General features: G+C 50.5%; 2 protein-coding genes and 1 non-coding gene across 3 annotated transcripts; 1 reads left to right on the top strand and 2 right to left on the bottom strand.

Annotated features, from left to right (window-relative positions):
- Positions 1–260: 260 nt before the first annotated feature.
- On the bottom strand, positions 261–333 carry TRNAA-AGC (transfer RNA alanine (anticodon AGC)). Its single transcript has one exon. It is a non-coding gene; the product is annotated as a tRNA-Ala (tRNA).
- A 968-nt stretch (positions 334–1,301) lies between these two features.
- Positions 1,302–3,204, bottom strand: LOC117843390 (peroxidase 2). Its single transcript, XM_034723972.2, has 2 exons — positions 2,435–3,204; positions 1,302–2,317 (listed from the first exon to the last, which is right to left on the bottom strand). The coding sequence occupies exons 1-2, from the start codon at positions 2,714–2,716 to the stop codon at positions 1,550–1,552; spliced, it is 1,050 nt and encodes a 349-aa protein (XP_034579863.1). The 5' UTR covers positions 2,717–3,204; the 3' UTR covers positions 1,302–1,549.
- A 12,178-nt stretch (positions 3,205–15,382) lies between these two features.
- On the top strand, positions 15,383–17,415 carry LOC117845883 (peroxidase 2). The gene is made up of 2 exons (XM_034726961.2): positions 15,383–16,152; positions 16,270–17,415. Exons 1-2 carry the CDS (start codon positions 15,871–15,873, stop codon positions 17,035–17,037), a joined length of 1,050 nt encoding a protein of 349 aa, XP_034582852.1. The 5' UTR covers positions 15,383–15,870; the 3' UTR covers positions 17,038–17,415.
- The last annotated feature ends 1,411 nt before the right edge of the window (positions 17,416–18,826 follow it).

Raw genomic sequence — 18,826 nt, 5'->3', positions numbered from 1 at the left:
TGTTAAGCTTGAACACTGCAGTCTTTCAGTGCAATGTCTCTGAAGACACGGTTGAGAACGGAGCCCAAAGGAAAAGAGTTGCAAGTGTGTTTTTAACATCTTTTTTACCGAGGAGATTGGATTGAATAGTGTATAGCGGAGGCACCTCAAAAGATGTACGATCTCGTTTCAGTAAAAGGAGGGAAAAGCACAACCGAAACGAGAGAGAGAGAGAGAAAAAGAAAAAAAAAGAGAGGGAAAAGCACAACCAAAACGAAACATGGAGATGCGGGGTATCGATCCCCGTACCTCTCGCATGCTAAGCGAGCGCTCTACCATCTGAGCTACATCCCCATTTGATGGGCACTGTATCATTTATTAATTATATATACTGAGTCCCCGTCTCTGCTCGCGACAAGGCCAGATCAGAGAACGACCATGCTGCCGACTCACGGGCGCCTGCGCCTCACCGTGTCCCTGCCTGCCACCACGGTGCAAAAGCGTAGCAAAGCCAACCGACCGCGAAACAAAAATGGCCTAAGCGTGGTCGGACGTGTGTAGCAGTGCTCATGACGATCTCAGGGCGAAGTGACGAAGCCGGAAGCCCGGAACTACTACAAAAAGATCAGAGGAGGTTACTCACCCTTGGTCAATCAAGTAGAAATTAAAAACCCCAGGTTTTTGTGCGCAGGGAGGAAGGAGATCGAGCACGAGACCATGGAGCACGATCCGGAGGTGATCAGGATGAGGTAGGTGTGGCACATCGCACAGGAGCTGGACGGTGATGACCCGATTGCGGCGGCGCGGCGCTACGCTCGCATGGATGAGAGAGGGACCGGGAGGCCCCGGGCGCTCCGGTACGTCTTCGTGGCCAGCAGGAAGATAGCGCCAGGGCGATGCGTCTCGTTCCGCTTGGTGGGGGGTAAGCTCGTGCGGGAGACGGAGACCCAGGGGCAGCAGCAGGAGGTCCCGGCGAACGGCGGCGGCGTCGGAGGAGAACCGCCATCTTCGCGGTAGCCGCCGTTGCCGCCGCGGCCGGGTCGGAGGACGACCTGTGCTCGGCGTTTGGTTCTGCTCGCTTCCAGTTGAGCATCTCGTTGTCTTTGGGGGCCCAATCGAGATCCACGAGCATGAAGATGCTGCGTGCTGCTTGCATGTGAGACTGATGACGCTCATCTGCTCTCGGAATTTCTTAATGCGGAGTAAGTAACTATATATACTGAAATTTGCATGTATGTACTGAAATTTCAAAAATCATTGTAGCTTTTCCGATGTTTCTACGGTGCCATTCAAATCGATTGGAATCTAGCAGAGATGCGAAGTTCCAATGTTTTCTAAATTCAAGATTCATAAGAATACAACGGAGAGACACGTGAATACATATACTCCTATGTAACAGACGAAAGAGCTCATATAACTGATGAACGGCGCATTACAAGGACCCAACAGCAACCGTCAGACCGTAAGCCCAGAGCAATAGCTGTGCTATGCACGTGGGTACAAAACAAAGCGCAAGAAATTAGAGCAGCCATGCAAGGAATACAGATAACAATCTGATTCACCGACCGAACTAGTTGACGATCCTGCAGTTGCTCCTGATCTCGCCGTTGGCGCCGGTCTTGACCTCGATGCTGGCCATCTTCACCATGGCCCTGGCAAACTTCTGCTCCCACAGCCCCGGCACGAACGCGTTCAGCACCACCGACGCCGCCGTCTGCCCCGACTTGAGGAGCGCCGCGTCCGACGTGAACAGCACGTTGCGGTTCAGCACGTTCTTGTAGTACTGGCTGTCCAGCCTGGCCGGCGTCACCACGTCCTGCACCACGGTGGGGTCGTTGGCCGCGGTCGGGGCGGCCGGGCACTGGCGCCGCAGCGACGCGGCCAGCGCCGGGTTCATGTCGGACGTGGACGCGTTGAGGCGGCCGTCGGTGATGAAGGACGAGCAGTGGGAGCGGCCGACGGTGTGGGCGCCGGAGAGCACGACGAGGTCGCTGACGTCGAGCCCCTTGGCGGCGAAGCTGGCGGTGAGCTCGGAGAGGTTGAAGGAGGGCGGGGGAAGGAACTGAAGTGCCTCGTCGGAGCGGGACACGCGGCCGTCGCGGCGGCCCGCGGGCATGGCGAAGTCGGCCCGGCCGCCGCTGAGCACGGCGCTGGCGTCGCGGCCGGCGAAGGCGACGATGTCGGCGCAGGAGACCGTGCCCGAGCAGGCGGCCTCGAGCGCCGCCTTGGCCGCGTCGATGACCTCGAAGCCGCGCAGGCTCGGGAAGTTGGGCGGGGACAGCTTCTCCGGCTGCGGGTTCGCTGCGGTCGGGTCGAGCAGCACGGACGCGTCACAGCCCTGAACCACAAACACGTTGTTCCATGTGCAGAATTGTTTAGCATGCAGCGAATGCATGGTAACACGTGAAGTCCCGAAGAGAACACTGATGAACATGCACAGCATGCATGTACGTACCTGGACGAAGCAGTCGTGGAAGAGCATTCGGATGAGCCCTGCCCCGACGCCTGGGTTCTGCTCTACCGCCTTCTTGACGACGCCTCTCACGATCGCCTCGGCGTTCGGGCACGTGTGACTGTAGAAGCCAACCGCCAGGCCGGTGCCACTCGGTGTCGGGGTTGGGGCCGGGCTGGGGTAGCCCCCTCCCGAGCCAGGGTAGCCGTAGCCATAGCCTGAAGCTTGGCAGCATGTCACCGAGCACAGCAGCGCAAGCAAGGTCAGAGCGGCAAGCCTAGCCATCGTCGTCTCTCAGGCCGTCGGAGGCTCGAAGCAGCTAGCGAGCAGTGGGATTGAGCTGCTAGCTGGAGAGTGCACTAGAGCATGAAATTGGTGGTGGGAAGGCTGCTGGCCGGTTTGCACGTGTATTTATAGTCGGATACGATGAAATACAGACGACGACGGTGGTTCGAACAGTAGCTTGTGTGGTCTTGATTGGTGAGTTCTTTAGCTCAATGTCAGCGACCAGCAATGATTTAGCGGTTGACTTATTGTGACGCAATTGAAAAAATGATCAGTTTAAACGAGTAAGCGTCGTCTCATTGGCCCTGTGGTTAGTTGATCGAGGACTTTTTGGGTACCCTCTCTAGCCGGAGGCGATTAAGTTGCAGATTCCTGCTTGCTGTGTGGCAATGATCTCTTGGCGTCACCTAATCTCTTACACGATCAGTCGTTGATCGTCGTATGGTGCATGGTTACTTTACGAGATCAAGAGACGGTGCACGCCGTGATTTACAAGATGATTGACGACGCGCGCGGACGGGACGACAGAGGATGAACTAACGGTCGGTGCTCACGGTACTGCCGCGCTAGCTGCCACATTTCACTCTATACCATGCAGGCTGCGGCGAACGTTCACGCGTGCCAGCCCAGCACCATGCTGATTACTTACGATAACTGCATGCGTAGCCAACAACCGCAGTTGTTCCAACAACGAAAACATGCATTCTCTCGCAAACAGGTGGTTATATTTTGCAGGTTCTCTTCAATCGGGTTTTATTATTTGTTGACTGCTTACAAAAGGCCAAATTAACTTAACATTTATGATTTCCCTTGCACACATATAGAGCCCGGTCTTTCTTAGGCGACCGCTTGTTCGGCGCCCCATGTCACCTTTTATGTCGGGGAAAAGGTTGACCGCCAGGGGGCTTAGAGGAAGGTCTTCGATGAGAGAGGAAGTAGAGATCATGTTGTGGTAATGTTTTAGTTACAATTCAGAACTTGTGAGACATGCGAAGTAATCAACTTTTGATGAAGACCGGTGTACTTTCCTTCCTTCAATGTAAAGTTGCAAACTCCATCCTGTAATCGTTTCTTGCTTCCCCTAGTTTTTTTCTCAAAATTTCTGAACTGCAGATGTAAACAGCTTTTGGCTTGATGAAAAGCCCTTTAATGCAATCAGGTTTCTCTCCTTCGCAAACAGCTTTTGGCTTGTATGAGATCAAACACTTGATCCGAGCGCATTGCTTTGTTCTCAAAAATCCTTCGGTTTCTCTCCTTCCATATGTTCCAAGTGACATACATCAGTACTGCTGCTGTCGATCTTCGGTCTTTACCTTATAATGGCGTCAGGGTTGCTGCCCACCATTCCTGAATGTCACTGTCTGCACCTGACAGAAAACCGACACCCTAACCCAACCAGTTGCAAATGAGCAGCCAGATCTCCTTAGCAAAGTAGCACTGCAAGCAAATGTGGTTTGCAGTTTCAGGCTCTTGGTCACGAAGAGGGCAAATGGTTGAACACGGCCAGCTTCTATAGCTTATCGGCCGTTAGGATTTTCTTTTGAATCAGCAGCCAACCAAAGAACTTAAGTTTGCCCTCAGCATAAGCTTTCCATATACTGTCATGTTAGCCAGTGAAGAAAGTTCCCTGAAATTGCACCTTGTACGCCGACTTGGCAGAATACAACCCATTTGCGGTCCATCTCCATGTGATGGAATTAGGCTGATCATTCAGTGAACATTCTGTACCAGATCCCACAGATCAACGAATTCCACCATTTCCTGAAAAGTTATCATGCGCCACAGACCGCGCATCCAATTTTGATTTGTGATTTCCTGCTGAACAGTTCGCTGCTTTCTCCATGCCAATTTGTATAAGCTAGGAGCATCGAGCGCCGCCAGGCGGCGTCGATGACCTCGAAGCCCCGCAGGCTGGGGAAGTGGGCGGGGAGAGATTCTCCAGCTGCAGGTTCGTCGTGATACACTAAGTCATGTGTGTGTTGGGTGTGCTATCTATCTTCTGTGTTCACCTTATCTATTTAGAAGCTCTTTAGATGCTTTGCTTAACTTCATGCAAATTAATGTATTATTATTTTTCTAAAGTTCAAACCATGTTTAAGGTAATTTGAACCAAATCTAGAAATATCTTTGATTTGCAGATAATAAACTATTATAGACAGAGCTAGTATATGATCTTCAACATCATCCTCTCTAAAAGCATTATCTCTAGTTTCTATAGCTCGAAACAAAAGCAACTGTATCGACCTTGGTTTATTAACCTGAGAACTGACTCACCATATAGATTGTCCATTATTGACTCAATACTTATACATAATACATCAACACAAATACAACCGTCGTTATTAATGCCCATCACCCCTAGCTTTAGCTATACTTCTCTACGTAACTTTTAGGCCCTGTTTGGGAGAGGGGGGCTAAAGTTTAGCACCCCCACTTTAGCTCATTTTAGCCCTCAAGCTTCCCAAACAGGTGGGCTAAAGTTGGTGGGCTAAACTTTAGCCCCCCACAAATCCTTTAGCCCCTGAAGGGTAGCTAAAATGGACTAAAACTCTTCCCGCACCCCGTTTTCCTCGGATACCCCTCCCCTACCCCGACCCCCGCGCCGCCACCCCCCTCGCACAGACGCCCCCTTCTCCTCCGCGCCGCCCAGATCTAGAGCTCTCCAGCGCCGCCACCCCCGTCCCCGCACTCCTCCACCGCGAGCCCCTCCGCAAAATCCTCGTCGGCCCCGTCCATCTCCCTCCCTCCGTCGCCGCCATCCATCTCCCTCCGTCCCTGCCCGAGATCCGGATCGAGCCGCCCCCGCGCCGCCAACTCCTTCCCGCAGTCCTCCACCGCCACTCCCTCTTCAAACTCCTCGCCGCCGCCGTCCATCTCCTTCCCTCCGTGGCCGCCGTCCATCTCCCTCCGTCCCTGCCCGAGATCCGGATCGAGCCCCCCCCGCGCCGCCACCTCCTTCCCGCAGTCCTCCACCGCCACTCCCTCCGCAAACTCCTCGCCGCCGCCGTCCATCTCCTTCCCTCCGTCGTCGCCGTCCATCTGCCTCCATCTTCGCCCGAGATCCGGATCAGGACGCCCTCGCGCCGCCACCTCCAACCGTCCATCTCCCTCCAACCGTCCCCGCCGTCCATCTTCCACAGTCGCGCCGCCACCTTCTCCCGCACATCCTGTCATGGACCCCCACGGCAACGACCACCTATCCCAGCCGGAGGACGTGCTCGCCGGCAACGCCATCGACTTCTTATCCCAGGCGGAGTCCTGCCCAGGTCCTCGAGCCGGGCTCCAGGCGTTGGACCTCAACTCCCAGGCGGAGGAGTACGCGGACATCGACACGTACTCCGACATCCTCCGCGGAGTTCCTCCAGGCCGCAGGAGCCGTTTCCTTGGCATGCGCATGGTCCGCCACGGCGCAGGAGGAAGCACAGGCGGTGGTGGAACCGTTGCAGGCAGAGGTTCCGTCGGCGGGGGAAGCAGAGGTGGAGGTGCGGGGGGGAGCAGAGGTGGTGCCGCTCCTGGTAGCAGGGGGGTGGCGCTGGAGGAAGCAGAGGAGGCGCTGCTGCTGGGAGCAGAGGAGTCGGCGGTGTTGGGATCTGAGGAGGCGGTCGTGGGAGCAGAGGTGGCGGTCGTGGGAGCAGAGGCGGCGCTGGACGTGGTGGCTTGGCCGGTGGTGCATCCGGTAGGGGCACCGGCAGCCGTGGACCAACAAGGTCCTTGTTCACTACACCTTCCTCTGCTGGAGCATCTGGAAGTCGACGTCGACGAAGATGCCCGGCAAACGATGAAGGCTTCTATGATTTTGAGGGTGCAAATGATGGAGAGGTTGCTCCAGGCGTTGAAACCGTTTTTCCAGGCAGCAAGGTATGTCAACATTACTCCATATGCCTCAATTCTGTTGCTTGTATTGATGTTTGGATTGGCAGTAACAATGTTTGAGAATGGATGTTTTGTTCATTACAATTCCAATTGTTTGGCTCCTGTATGGTTGTATGTGTAGGTTGTATAGATATGCCTCAATTCTGTATGTTGAATGAGACTTGACATGGTGAATTAATATGCATGGATTAAGTTTGAGTATGTATAAGGCTCTAAGATGTAGAATTGCTTCTGTATGTTGACTGCTTGTTCAATAGGTTATCTTCCAGTACTATGACTGAATGTTGTTACTATAGGATGTTGACACTTTGAAATGTGTTGTCCTGATTGTCCAAAATCTTGTCATTTGTTACATGAACTAGATAAATCATGACAAGGCTTTTTGGTCAGAAGCACATACACAACTGTTGTGTGATCTGGTTGTTGAGCAAGTTAGAGCAGGAAATTGTCATAAGGGCAGCATGTCAGCTAGAGGATACAAGATTATCCAAGAAAAATATTATCAGCAAACTGGGTTAAAGCATGAAAGGAGGCAGTTAAGAAATAGGATTGGAGGGTTGAAAATACTCTATGTTTTCTGGAAGTCTTTGTGGACAAACAGTGGGTTGGGCAGGGATGAAGATGGAAATGTGGTAGCATCAGACTCATGGTGGGACACAAACTGCCAGGTAAGTATATAATTGTGAGTTTCTGTTCATGAAAAATGAGGACAAGGAACAGAGGTAGGTAACATCAAATTCATTTGCAGGGGAGAAAATGGGAGTGCAAAAAATTGAAATATGGTGCACCAGAATACATTGACCAGCTTGAGGAGATCTTCCATGAGTGTGCTGTAGATGGATCTACTGCATTCAATCCTCTAGAAGACAAAGAAGAAGAAGAAGAAGAAGAAGAAGAAGAAGAAGAAGAAGAAGAAGAAGAAGAAGAAGAAGAAGAAGAAGAAGAAGAAGAAGAAGAAGAACAAGAACAAGAAGAAGGACAGGAAGAGCAAGAAAAAGAACCAACAGCTCCTTATGTTGACAGCCCTGTTAGCATTACTACAAGAAAGAGATTGAGCAGTAATTCTTCAAAATCAACAGCAACTAGCCCAGGGAAAAAATCAAAGAGTCCAATTGTTCAAGCACTTGACAGTTTTGTCTCCAAATGGTCACAAGCTGATGCAAAACAGCAGCTCTTGATGAAGAGACAAGTTGACAAAGAGGTTAAGGAAAGAGAAGAGATCAAGAAGTGTCAACAGCTAGCTATACAATGTGGAGTATCTCCAAGCAGCATGGAGTTCTTTGCTTCCCTGTCCTGTTTTGAAGTTGGTGCAAGAAGGGAGTTCTTCATGAACATTCCAACTGATGAAGCAAGGTTCCTGTTCCTGCAGAGATGGTGTGAGAAACAGATGAAATGAGGGGTTTCTAGGATAGGATGCTAGAGGTTTTCTAGGATAGAGATGGTTCCTGTTCCTGTTATGATGAACTTGTGACTTGTTTGAACTTAAGTACTTTATTGCTTGAATTTAGGATGTTGATGGTTGAATGCTTCAAGTGAACTGCTTATGTTGACTTAAGTACTGAATTGTGTGAACTTGTATGCTATTTGGTTTTATTGAATTGAAAATCAGTGAGGTGGTTATGTGTGAATGGTTCAATTAACTTCATTTAGGATATGAACAGTGAGGTGGTTATGTGTGGTGCTGGTGAATGGTTCAGTTAACTTGAATTAACTATGATGGATAAGAACAGTGTATTTTGATATTAACATTGGTGACATTTGTTTTCATTATTTAGGATGCCAGTTCCTCAACAGAGTACTCAAGTGGTGATGAAGATAACTACGTAATGGACGATTCTGGTATTCAAGATGAAACATTGGAGATGATAATGAATTATCGTAAGAGGAACCGTGATGTTGCCTTTTTCATGTTTACAGTTGGTATGTATGCTGAAACTTACCTAAATAGAGGTCCAAGAAGGGTTCCAACAGTGACGGGTTTAGAGTGGGTCAATGACACATTGTCCAATGTGACATCATGCTATAACATGTTTAGGATGAGTGCTCAATTGTTTTATCTACTACATGACACACTAGTAGACAGCTATGGGTTGAAGGGAAGTAGAGATATGTCAACATTGGAGGCACTAGGAATGTTTATATGGATTATCGGTGCACCACAATCACTTAGGCAAGTTGAGGACCGGTTTGTTAGGTCATTGGAAACGATAAGCCGTACATTCGATAGAGTTTTATGCAGTGTTCTCAGACTAGCAAAAGCAAATATTAGGCCAGTGGACCCAGAATTTAAGTCAGTGCACCCAAGATTACAACAACAACGGTTTGCTCCATACTTCAACAATTGTATTGGAGCTTTAGATGGGACACATATACCTGTTGTGGTTAAAAGCGATAAGGTTGTTCAGCATACAGGAAGACATGGATATACATCTCAAAATGTCCTAGCTATTTGTGACTTCGACATGAGGTTTACTTTTGTCGTTACCGGATGGCCTGGATCGGTCCATGACATGAGAGTGTTAAGTGATGCCTGGGAAAAATATGAAGAAACCTTTCCTCATCCTCCGGCAGGTAAAATAGTGTATGTACGATATTATCTAAATTAAAATATAGTTATTGTAGCTAACAATTTCGTATTGAATTTGTAGGCAAATATTATCTGGTAGACTCGGGGTATCCAAACCGTCCCGGGTACTTGGCTCCATATAGGGGTACAAAGTACCACTTACCCGAATTTCGTAACGGACCAATGCCTAAAGGTATGAAGGAGACATTTAATTATGCACATTCGTCTCTTAGAAACGTTATCGAGAGATCCTTTGGAGTATTGAAAATGAAGTGGCGGATATTGATGGGTATACCTAGTTTTCCAATGAAGAAGCAAAGCAAAATTATTGTTGCTTGCATGGCTATTCACAACTTCATTAGAGAGAATGGTATTGACGATAGGGAATTTGAATTGTGTGATCGTGATGAAAATTTTGTTCCAACAACTGGAGATTCAAACTGTGAAGGGGATACGACGAACACACAAGGAGACGAAGACATAAACATGAATGTTTTTCGTGATCAATTGGCAACTGCATTGTACAATAGGTCGTAAATTATTTGTCTTGGGGATGTACAGATAATATACTTTTTATGTATTTTCGTGGTATTTTTAACTTTGTAATAAATATGAATTTTGCTTCTCTATTTGCACCACGGTTCAAAAAAAATAAACCGCAGGCAAACTGGCCCAAGCAGCGCATGCAAATGGCGGGAGGGGCATGCAAACAGTGCGCCATGCTAGCATGCAGGCAGGCGCGGCCGGCGCATGCAGGCGCGGCCGGCGCATGCAGCTTGCATGCAGGCGCGCCGGCGCATGCAGCTGGGCGGAAAAAATGGCGGGAGGGGCATTAAACGAAGGGTATTAGGGTCTTTTGGCAGAACATGTGCTAAGTTTTAGTCCACTTGCCAAACACCCTCAAAGGCTAAAATTTAGCACTCCATTTGGGGGGCTAAAATTTAGTCCAAAGACTAAACTTTAGCCCCCCTCTCCCAAACAGGGCCTTAACCATTTTCATGTAGTGTGTCATCGTCCGCAAAAAAAGACTTGGCCGCCGGCCTGCTATCCGCGCGCAACATCAGTATCGTGATTATGGCGTGCCCATCAGCGACTCAAAGAGTCACTATTACCGACCCTACGCCACAGGGTTCACGGTACGCTGTGGCATTCCACGTTCTGAGTACATGGTATAGTACTCAATCCAGGAATGGGTTCGTTACGGTACGATCCTTGGGTCGACGGCCGGTACAGAAGATGGTACGTTGTCCTAGTTCTTGATGGTAACTGCTAGATTGGACGACACATTGTACTGTTGGGCTGTAATGTTGGCTGTTGAATTGGACTGCACGCTGTACTGCTGGGATGGAATGTTGGCTATAAAAAAAGTTTGCATTGCAAAATGCAAGACTCGATGCCAGAATGAGTTTTACAGTACAATCCTTGGTCGGCGGGCGGTACTCCCAGTGCTTGATGGTATGTTGGATGCTGGATTGGACGGCATGCTATACTGTTGTGCTTGATGGTATGCTGCTGGATTGGACACCTATTGGGCTGGAATGTTGGCTACCAAACAAAAAGAAAAGTTTGCGTTGCAAAATACAACTCGATCTATATGCTAATAGCCATGATCTTAATAGTGATTTGGGTGGGAACGTATACAAACCGGCAACGTAATATTTCCAGTAATTTTATGGATAATCACCATGCGTATATAATCCTAAATATGCAGCGATCATGAACCTCATTTCACATTTGTTCTGAAAATCATTGGTTCACGTTTCGACATCTCGAACCAACATTTCTAAAGGGATGCACCCCTTTTACCTGAAACATAGAATGTGTCGATCCATATCCCGCGTAACCGTTCCTTGACCTGATCGTACCGGGAACTTTGTGACATCACACCAACCGTTAGTTGATTCTCTGTCCGTCATCGTCTGCTATATCATCTCTGCATCTTAGTCGCAAATCACGGTGCGTGCACACTAGTTCTCTCCATTTCGTTAAGAAACCATGCACCACCGTACCATACGCGACGGTGTGGTAACGACGTGCACCCGGCCAAGTAACTGTTGGCAGTTGGCACACAGCAAGAACCTCCAACTTACTCCTCCGGTTGGGGACAGAGTTTCTCTGTTACGCACATTACTCCAGTGTCTTCAACTAACCATAGCGACAATCAAAACTTTATCCATGCAACATCCGTAACCAACAGTCCAACATCTCATAATATTCCTGTCGATTTTCAGGCCATTCAGACGCTTGCTCGTCTAAACTTTTCGATTAATTTGAGTTGCGTCACAAGTCAACTGCTGAGCTGTGTGTCACTGTGTACCCCGTTATCTTGCTGACATTGGGCTAATCAAAGAACTCAAATTACAATCCAGAACGAACGCAATCATTCTTCGAACCACCGTCGTCCGTCTGTTCTCGTAGACTCGTACTGCAGTTCATCCGACGACGACCAACAGCTCTCTCCGCCATCACTGCACTCTCTTTTGCACGCACACTGTCATGACCCGAAATTGCAAAACAAGTTTAACATGTTAACATGAGCATCATTTGTGCTTAATTGAGCATCATGGCCATGCATTAGTTTAAGTGCACATATTTATTGTTTATTGTTGAAAATTCAACTTGTGAAGCAACTCAAATTTTGATATGCAACTGTGCCTCCTGTTATTTTATTTAAATACTAGATGTAATTTGATGATTTTAAAGTATTTTTAATTCATTTTTCAGTGATGTTTCCTTGTGTTAAAAATTCATTTAAGTTTCAATTTTGGCTGTTTTCTTTTGTCAATTGTGTGAAAAACTGAGCAGCTCTTGAGGTGATTCTTATGGCATTGTATTATTTGCATTTTTATCTTTCAAATAAGTATTTTTGGAAGAATTTTGGATGCCTGTAGCTGAGTCGTTTAAGTGGGGAAAGGTTCGGTTTGAAACCGACCGGGCCCACGCGTCAGCCTCCTCTTCCTTCCTCCCCGCGCCTGCTCGCTCGCCCGTTGGCCAACGCCGACGGCGCCTGCCGCACTGCCGCGGCTGGACTGGCCACCGTCGCTCCACCCCACGCGAAATGCCACCCGTGCCCTCGCCCCTCTCCTCCTTTATATACCGACGTTGGCGTCCCCAAACCCTAGCCACTCTTGTCTCCATTGCGCCGCCACCAGTACTGCCACCTCCAAGCGCCAACGCCCCTTGCCGCCGCCGATTCGTCGCCGTGGGTAAGCCCTGCACTGATTCCTCGAGACCACGGCTCCCTCGCGACGTTGCGCTTTCGTTTTGCCCCTCACCCTTCTTCCTCATCCGCCGTGCAGGCCGGTCGTCGACGCCTCTGTTCGCCGCCCGCCGCCGCGCCGTTTCCCCCACCACCACCGGCAGGGCCATGGCCGGCCGTGCGCCGCCCGTGCATGTGTCCTGTGTTGTGCGTGAAGGATGTGTGGTGGGAAGAAGAAAGAAAGAGAGGGGGTTATGAGGAGTTTTCAGGGATCTATGTGTGAGAGTTCAATAGATCCGAGGGTTGTTTTGAAAGTTGACCTCGGTTTTGTTTTATTTCCTAGATTTAAATAGCTACAAACTTGGAAAAGGCATAGAAATGTGTAGAAAAATGATAAAAATGTGAATTTTGTTTTGCAGAGCTCCTGGTGATATCTAGTTTATTTCAAAAATGATTATGTTGTTCGGACCGCTAGATCACATAATACCCTACGTACTGTATGTTGTTTGCTTGTATTCAATTGAACTTGTCTTGAGGGAGTTCCTGCCCGCCTGGGAGCAGGGTTACCGGGTAGTTGTCATACAGGAGTACTAGTCGGATTTGACTAGAGAGTCCTACTCTAACTCAGAGGAGTAGTTTCCATGTCCTCGACTAGTCCCTTGGAGTCCATGCAGACTACGTCACCCTGTACCGTAGTCTCCATGTCTTGATACGATTTGGTGTACGTCTCCAGATGTGGGTCCGTACAAGTCTTCTGGTGGGTCCATAGGTGTATGGCCGACAGCCTCCTCGCACCTCACAGCCGCGCGCCTCTCCTCCTCCTGCCGCGCCACCTCCTCGCGCGTAGCAACTGCACGCCGCGCCTAGCGCCGCTCCGCTGCTGCCTCCTCCTCCAGTAGCACTGCTCGCTGCTCCTCCTCTTGGCGCGCCGCGCGCATCGCGCCGGCGCCACTTCATCCTCCACCATCGCCGCCCTCCTCCTCGCGCTGGATGTCACCGAGCCGCGAGAGGAAGCACGGGAGGAGGCATGTGTGGCCGCCAGAGTTGCGCCGGCTGTGGGGCCTGCAGCTCCCACAGAGCCCGTGCCGTCCGTGCCCTGCGCGCCCGCGGGTCGGTGCTACCGCCTGGAGCCCGCCATGGGGAGAGGAAGAGGTCAAGGGATCTGGGAAGAAGCTGTCGTCGCCGGGTCAACCCATCCGCGCCGCCGCCGGATCCGTGTGGGGGAAGGCCGGATTCGCGCCGGGAAGAAGCGCCGCTGCCGGGATAGGGTGGCGCCGCTACCGGCTGAAGTTGGGCTCGAGCATGGGAGAGAGAGGTGAGGGGTAGGTGGGAAAAAATTAGGCTCTAGATACCAAATGTTGGTCCAAATTGAACTTTTCTATTAACCACAGCCACAAAGGGGCAATTTGAGGTACATATAGGTCAACCATGGGTAAGTGGCTTAGAAGTTAAGCAAAGCATCTAAAGAGCTTCTAAATAGATAAGGTGCACACAGGAGATAGATAAGGTGAACACAGAAGATAAATAGCACACCCAACACACACATGACTTAGTGTATCACGGCGAACCTGCAGCTGGAGAATCTCTCCCCGCCCACTTCCCCAGCCTGCGGGGCTTCGAGGTCATCGACGCCGCCTGGCGGCGCTCGATGCTCCTAGCTTATACAAATTGGCATGGAGAAAGCAGCGAACTGTTCAGCAGGAAATCACAAATCAAAATTGGATGCGCGGTCTGTGGCGCATGATAACTTTTCAGGAAATGGTGGAATTCGTTGATCTGTGGGATCTGGTACAGAATGTTCACTGAATGATCAGCCTAATTCCATCACATGGAGATGGACCGCAAATGGGTTGTATTCTGCCAAGTCGGCGTACAAGGTGCAATTTCAGGGAACTTTCTTCACTGGCTAACATGACAGTATATGGAAAGCTTATGCTGAGGGCAAACTTAAGTTCTTTGGTTGGCTGCTGATTCAAAAGAAAATCCTAACGGCCGATAAGCTATAGAAGCTGGCCGTGTTCAACCATTTGCCCTCTTCGTGACCAAGAGCCTGAAACTGCAAACCACATTTGCTTGCAGTGCTACTTTGCTAAGGAGATCTGGCTGCTCATTTGCAACTGGTTGGGTTAGGGTGTCGGTTTTCTGTCAGGTGCAGACAGTGACATTCAGGAATGGTGGGCAGCAACCCTGACGCCATTATAAGGTAAAGACCGAAGATCGACAGCAGCAGTACTGATGTATGTCACTTGGAACATATGGAAGGAGAGAAACCGAAGGATTTTTGAGAACAAAGCAATGCGCTCGGATCAAGTGTTTGATCTCATACAAGCCAAAAGCTGTTTGCGAAGGAGAGAAACCTGATTGCATTAAAGGGCTTTTCATCAAGCCAAAAGCTGTTTACATCTGCAGTTCAGAAATTTTGAGAAAAAAACTAGGGGAAGCAAGAAACGATTACAGGATGGAGTTTGCAACTTTACATTGAAGGAAGGAAAGTACACCGGTCTTCATCAAAAGTTGATTACTTCGCATGTCTCACAAGTTCTGAATTGTAACTAAAACATTACCACAACATGATCTCTACTTCCTCTCTCATCGAAGACCTTCCTCTAAGCCCCCTGGCGGTCAACCTTTTCCCCGACATAAAAGGTGACATGGGGCGCCGAACAAGCGGTCGCCTAAGAAAGACCGGGCTCTATATGTGTGCAAGGGAAATCATAAATGTTAAGTTAATTTGGCCTTTTGTAAGCAGTCAACAAATAATAAAACCCGATTGAAGAGAACCTGCAAAATATAACCACCTGTTTGCGAGAGAATGCATGTTTTCGTTGTTGGAACAACTGCGGTTGTTGGCTACGCATGCAGTTATCGTAAGTAATCAGCATGGTGCTGGGCTGGCACGCGTGAACGTTCGCCGCAGCCTGCATGGTATAGAGTGAAATGTGGCAGCTAGCGCGGCAGTACCGTGAGCACCGACCGTTAGTTCATCCTCTGTCGTCCCGTCCGCGCGCGTCGTCAATCATCTTGTAAATCACGGCGTGCACCGTCTCTTGATCTCGTAAAGTAACCATGCACCATACGACGATCAACGACTGATCGTGTAAGAGATTAGGTGACGCCAAGAGATCATTGCCACACAGCAAGCAGGAATCTGCAACTTAATCGCCTCCGGCTAGAGAGGGTACCCAAAAAGTCCTCGATCAACTAACCACAGGGCCAATGAGACGACGCTTACTCGTTTAAACTGATCATTTTTTCAATTGCGTCACAATAAGTCAACCGCTAAATCATTGCTGGTCGCTGACATTGAGCTAAAGAACTCACCAATCAAGACCACACAAGCTACTGTTCGAACCACCGTCGTCGTCTGTATTTCATCGTATCCGACTATAAATACACGTGCAAACCGGCCAGCAGCCTTCCCACCACCAATTTCATGCTCTAGTGCACTCTCCAGCTAGCAGCTCAATCCCACTGCTCGCTAGCTGCTTCGAGCCTCCGACGGCCTGAGAGACGACGATGGCTAGGCTTGCCGCTCTGACCTTGCTTGCGCTGCTGTGCTCGGTGACATGCTGCCAAGCTTCAGGCTATGGCTACGGCTACCCTGGCTCGGGAGGGGGCTACCCCAGCCCGGCCCCAACCCCGACACCGAGTGGCACCGGCCTGGCGGTTGGCTTCTACAGTCACACGTGCCCGAACGCCGAGGCGATCGTGAGAGGCGTCGTCAAGAAGGCGGTAGAGCAGAACCCAGGCGTCGGGGCAGGGCTCATCCGAATGCTCTTCCACGACTGCTTCGTCCAGGTACGTACATGCATGCTGTGCATGTTCATCAGTGTTCTCTTCGGGACTTCACGTGTTACCATGCATTCGCTGCATGCTAAACAATTCTGCACATGGAACAACGTGTTTGTGGTTCAGGGCTGTGACGCGTCCGTGCTGCTCGACCCGACCGCAGCGAACCCGCAGCCGGAGAAGCTGTCCCCGCCCAACTTCCCGAGCCTGCGCGGCTTCGAGGTCATCGACGCGGCCAAGGCGGCGCTCGAGGCCGCCTGCTCGGGCACGGTCTCCTGCGCCGACATCGTCGCCTTCGCCGGCCGCGACGCCAGCGCCGTGCTCAGCGGCGGCCGGGCCGACTTCGCCATGCCCGCGGGCCGCCGCGACGGCCGCGTGTCCCGCTCCGACGAGGCGCTTCAGTTCCTTCCCCCGCCCTCCTTCAACCTCTCCGAGCTCACCGCCAGCTTCGCCGCCAAGGGACTCGACGTCAGCGACCTCGTCGTGCTCTCCGGCGCCCACACCGTCGGCCGCTCCCACTGCTCGTCCTTCGTCACCGACGGCCGCCTCAACGCGTCCACGTCCGACGTGAACCCGGCGCTGGCCGCGTCGCTGCGGCGCCAGTGCCCGGCCGCCCCGACCGCGGCCAACGACCCCACCGTGGTGCAGGACGTGGTGACGCCGGCCAGGCTGGACAGCCAGTACTACAAGAACGTGCTGAACCGCAACGTGCTGTTCACGTCGGACGCGGCGCTCCTCAAGTCGGGGCAGACGGCGGCGTCGGTGGTGCTGAACGCGTTCGTGCCGGGTCTGTGGGAGCAGAAGTTTGCCAGGGCCATGGTGAAGATGGCCAGCATCGAGGTCAAGACCGGCGCCAACGGCGAGATCAGGAGCAACTGCAGGATCGTCAACTAGTTCGCTCGGTGAATCAGAGTATTCCTTGCATGGCTGCTTTGGTTTCTCCATGTGGATGTTGACAATGAGTAAATCTCTTATATATGCCTCATTTTGTGCGCGCGTGCATAGCGAGTGTTACTCTGCACTCGCGGTATGCCGTTGCTGTTACCTCCCTTGTAATACCGATCATCCGCTACGTATTCTTTCTTGTGTTGCATGCGTTGGCGTGTCCACTGTACTCAAAATCTTATCGGAATTCAGACAAACTTTGGGTTTTCAAAGATATGGTTGATCCATGTAGAGCTGTCTGCATCATGCCTGGGTATTGTACATTTGTACCCAACCATTCATATCGGTTATTCTCTAGCAACCTCGGCCCGGCGACGCCCTCACGAGCCTGCGCACGAACAACCTCTACCGTAGGGCTGGCCTTCCTCCCCCAACCTTTCTCTCTAAAGCTCCAAATCTCCGAACCATAAACCCCCTACCTTTATCCCGCCAGGAGATCGAGAATTGATCCTCACCGGAATGCAATAGAACAAAGCAAATCCCACCGGAGTTGGAAAAAAGGAGTGGAGAGGGGGGAAGAGAAAAATCCGGGTGTAAGGGAGGGAAATATTGAGAGAAGAAGAAATCGATGGTCATATAATCGATTTCCTCTCTCTTGGGGAACTGTTATTTTGATGAATAATTGTAGGTTGTTTTACACGAAAGATTCAAAGGTCACAGGGATTTTAGAATAGCGGACGCGCTAATCGCCGTCAACGGCAATCTTTGACTCTGAACCTGAAAAATATAGGTCAAGGCCCATCAAAATGTTCCAGCCCAAACCGTCGTGTGTGTGGCTCGGCTTTCCTTGGGCCGGGCCAGACGAATCGCTCACAGTTTCGAGTTCGAGCATGCAGTTCCGTAGTGAGATGGACACGGCACACGGAGGACGCTGAGCGCAACGATGGATGCCGTGAACAAGAGGACGAGAGTGTTCACTGTTCACGGCGAGTTACAACTTGCTCATTCAATGCCGGAGGTCCCAGAGAATGACTTAGCTGACGAGGATCTGACACGACGAGCTTCATCTGAATATGAGCTCCGTCTGATGGATGGCTTCCCAGTTATCTCTTGCACTGCACAATGAACTGAAGCCTCTGCTGGTTGCAAGCTTCTTCTTTCTTTCTTCTTCTTTTCCACCGTACTGTGAAGCTAACAAGCTGTGGGGATGCATGTCACGCCGCGTCCTCAACAAGTGCAGAGAAAACCTGAAGAGCTTTTCGGAGGATCCATCCAATCTTAATGTCAGCTGACACTCGAGATCTTCAGAGTTCTGACGAACACAGGCGCTCAGTAGTATGAAAAACGAGTCCACTGACAAAATGAAAGGGAATTATGTGTCTCTAGGAGTCAACGTGCAAACTCACTTGCTGGCGGCGCAAGACGAGTAGACAACGTGTGCGTGTGCTCGCACGTCAGGATAAAGATAAAGACACGCCAACACCACAAAGGCATCTCAAGAGAACTTGACGCACGGCTGTCCCCGGTTTCTGCTGCGTTTTCCGACGAGGATGTGGGCTCACCGGTGGCTCACAGCTCTGCTAGCGGCCTACAACCTTCCAAGCGAAAAGCGATGATGCCATTCTCTACAATGATCACATGCCTATGCATCTCATATCCAGAAGCTGCGAACCCAATCATATCCATCCATTATAATTACATGTATTTTATATTAGACATGTTTTCTTCTTGTTTGCTCGCTTTCATCAGGTTCTGAAGAAACTTTGAAAAAATCAGGTTCTGAAGACGAAACAGCTGC

The sequence above is a fragment of the Setaria viridis genome, chromosome 2 (genome assembly GCF_005286985.2).
Source record: "Setaria viridis chromosome 2, Setaria_viridis_v4.0, whole genome shotgun sequence".
Classification (NCBI taxonomy): domain Eukaryota; kingdom Viridiplantae; phylum Streptophyta; class Magnoliopsida; order Poales; family Poaceae; genus Setaria; species Setaria viridis.
This window is presented reverse-complemented; position numbering and strand designations above follow the sequence as displayed.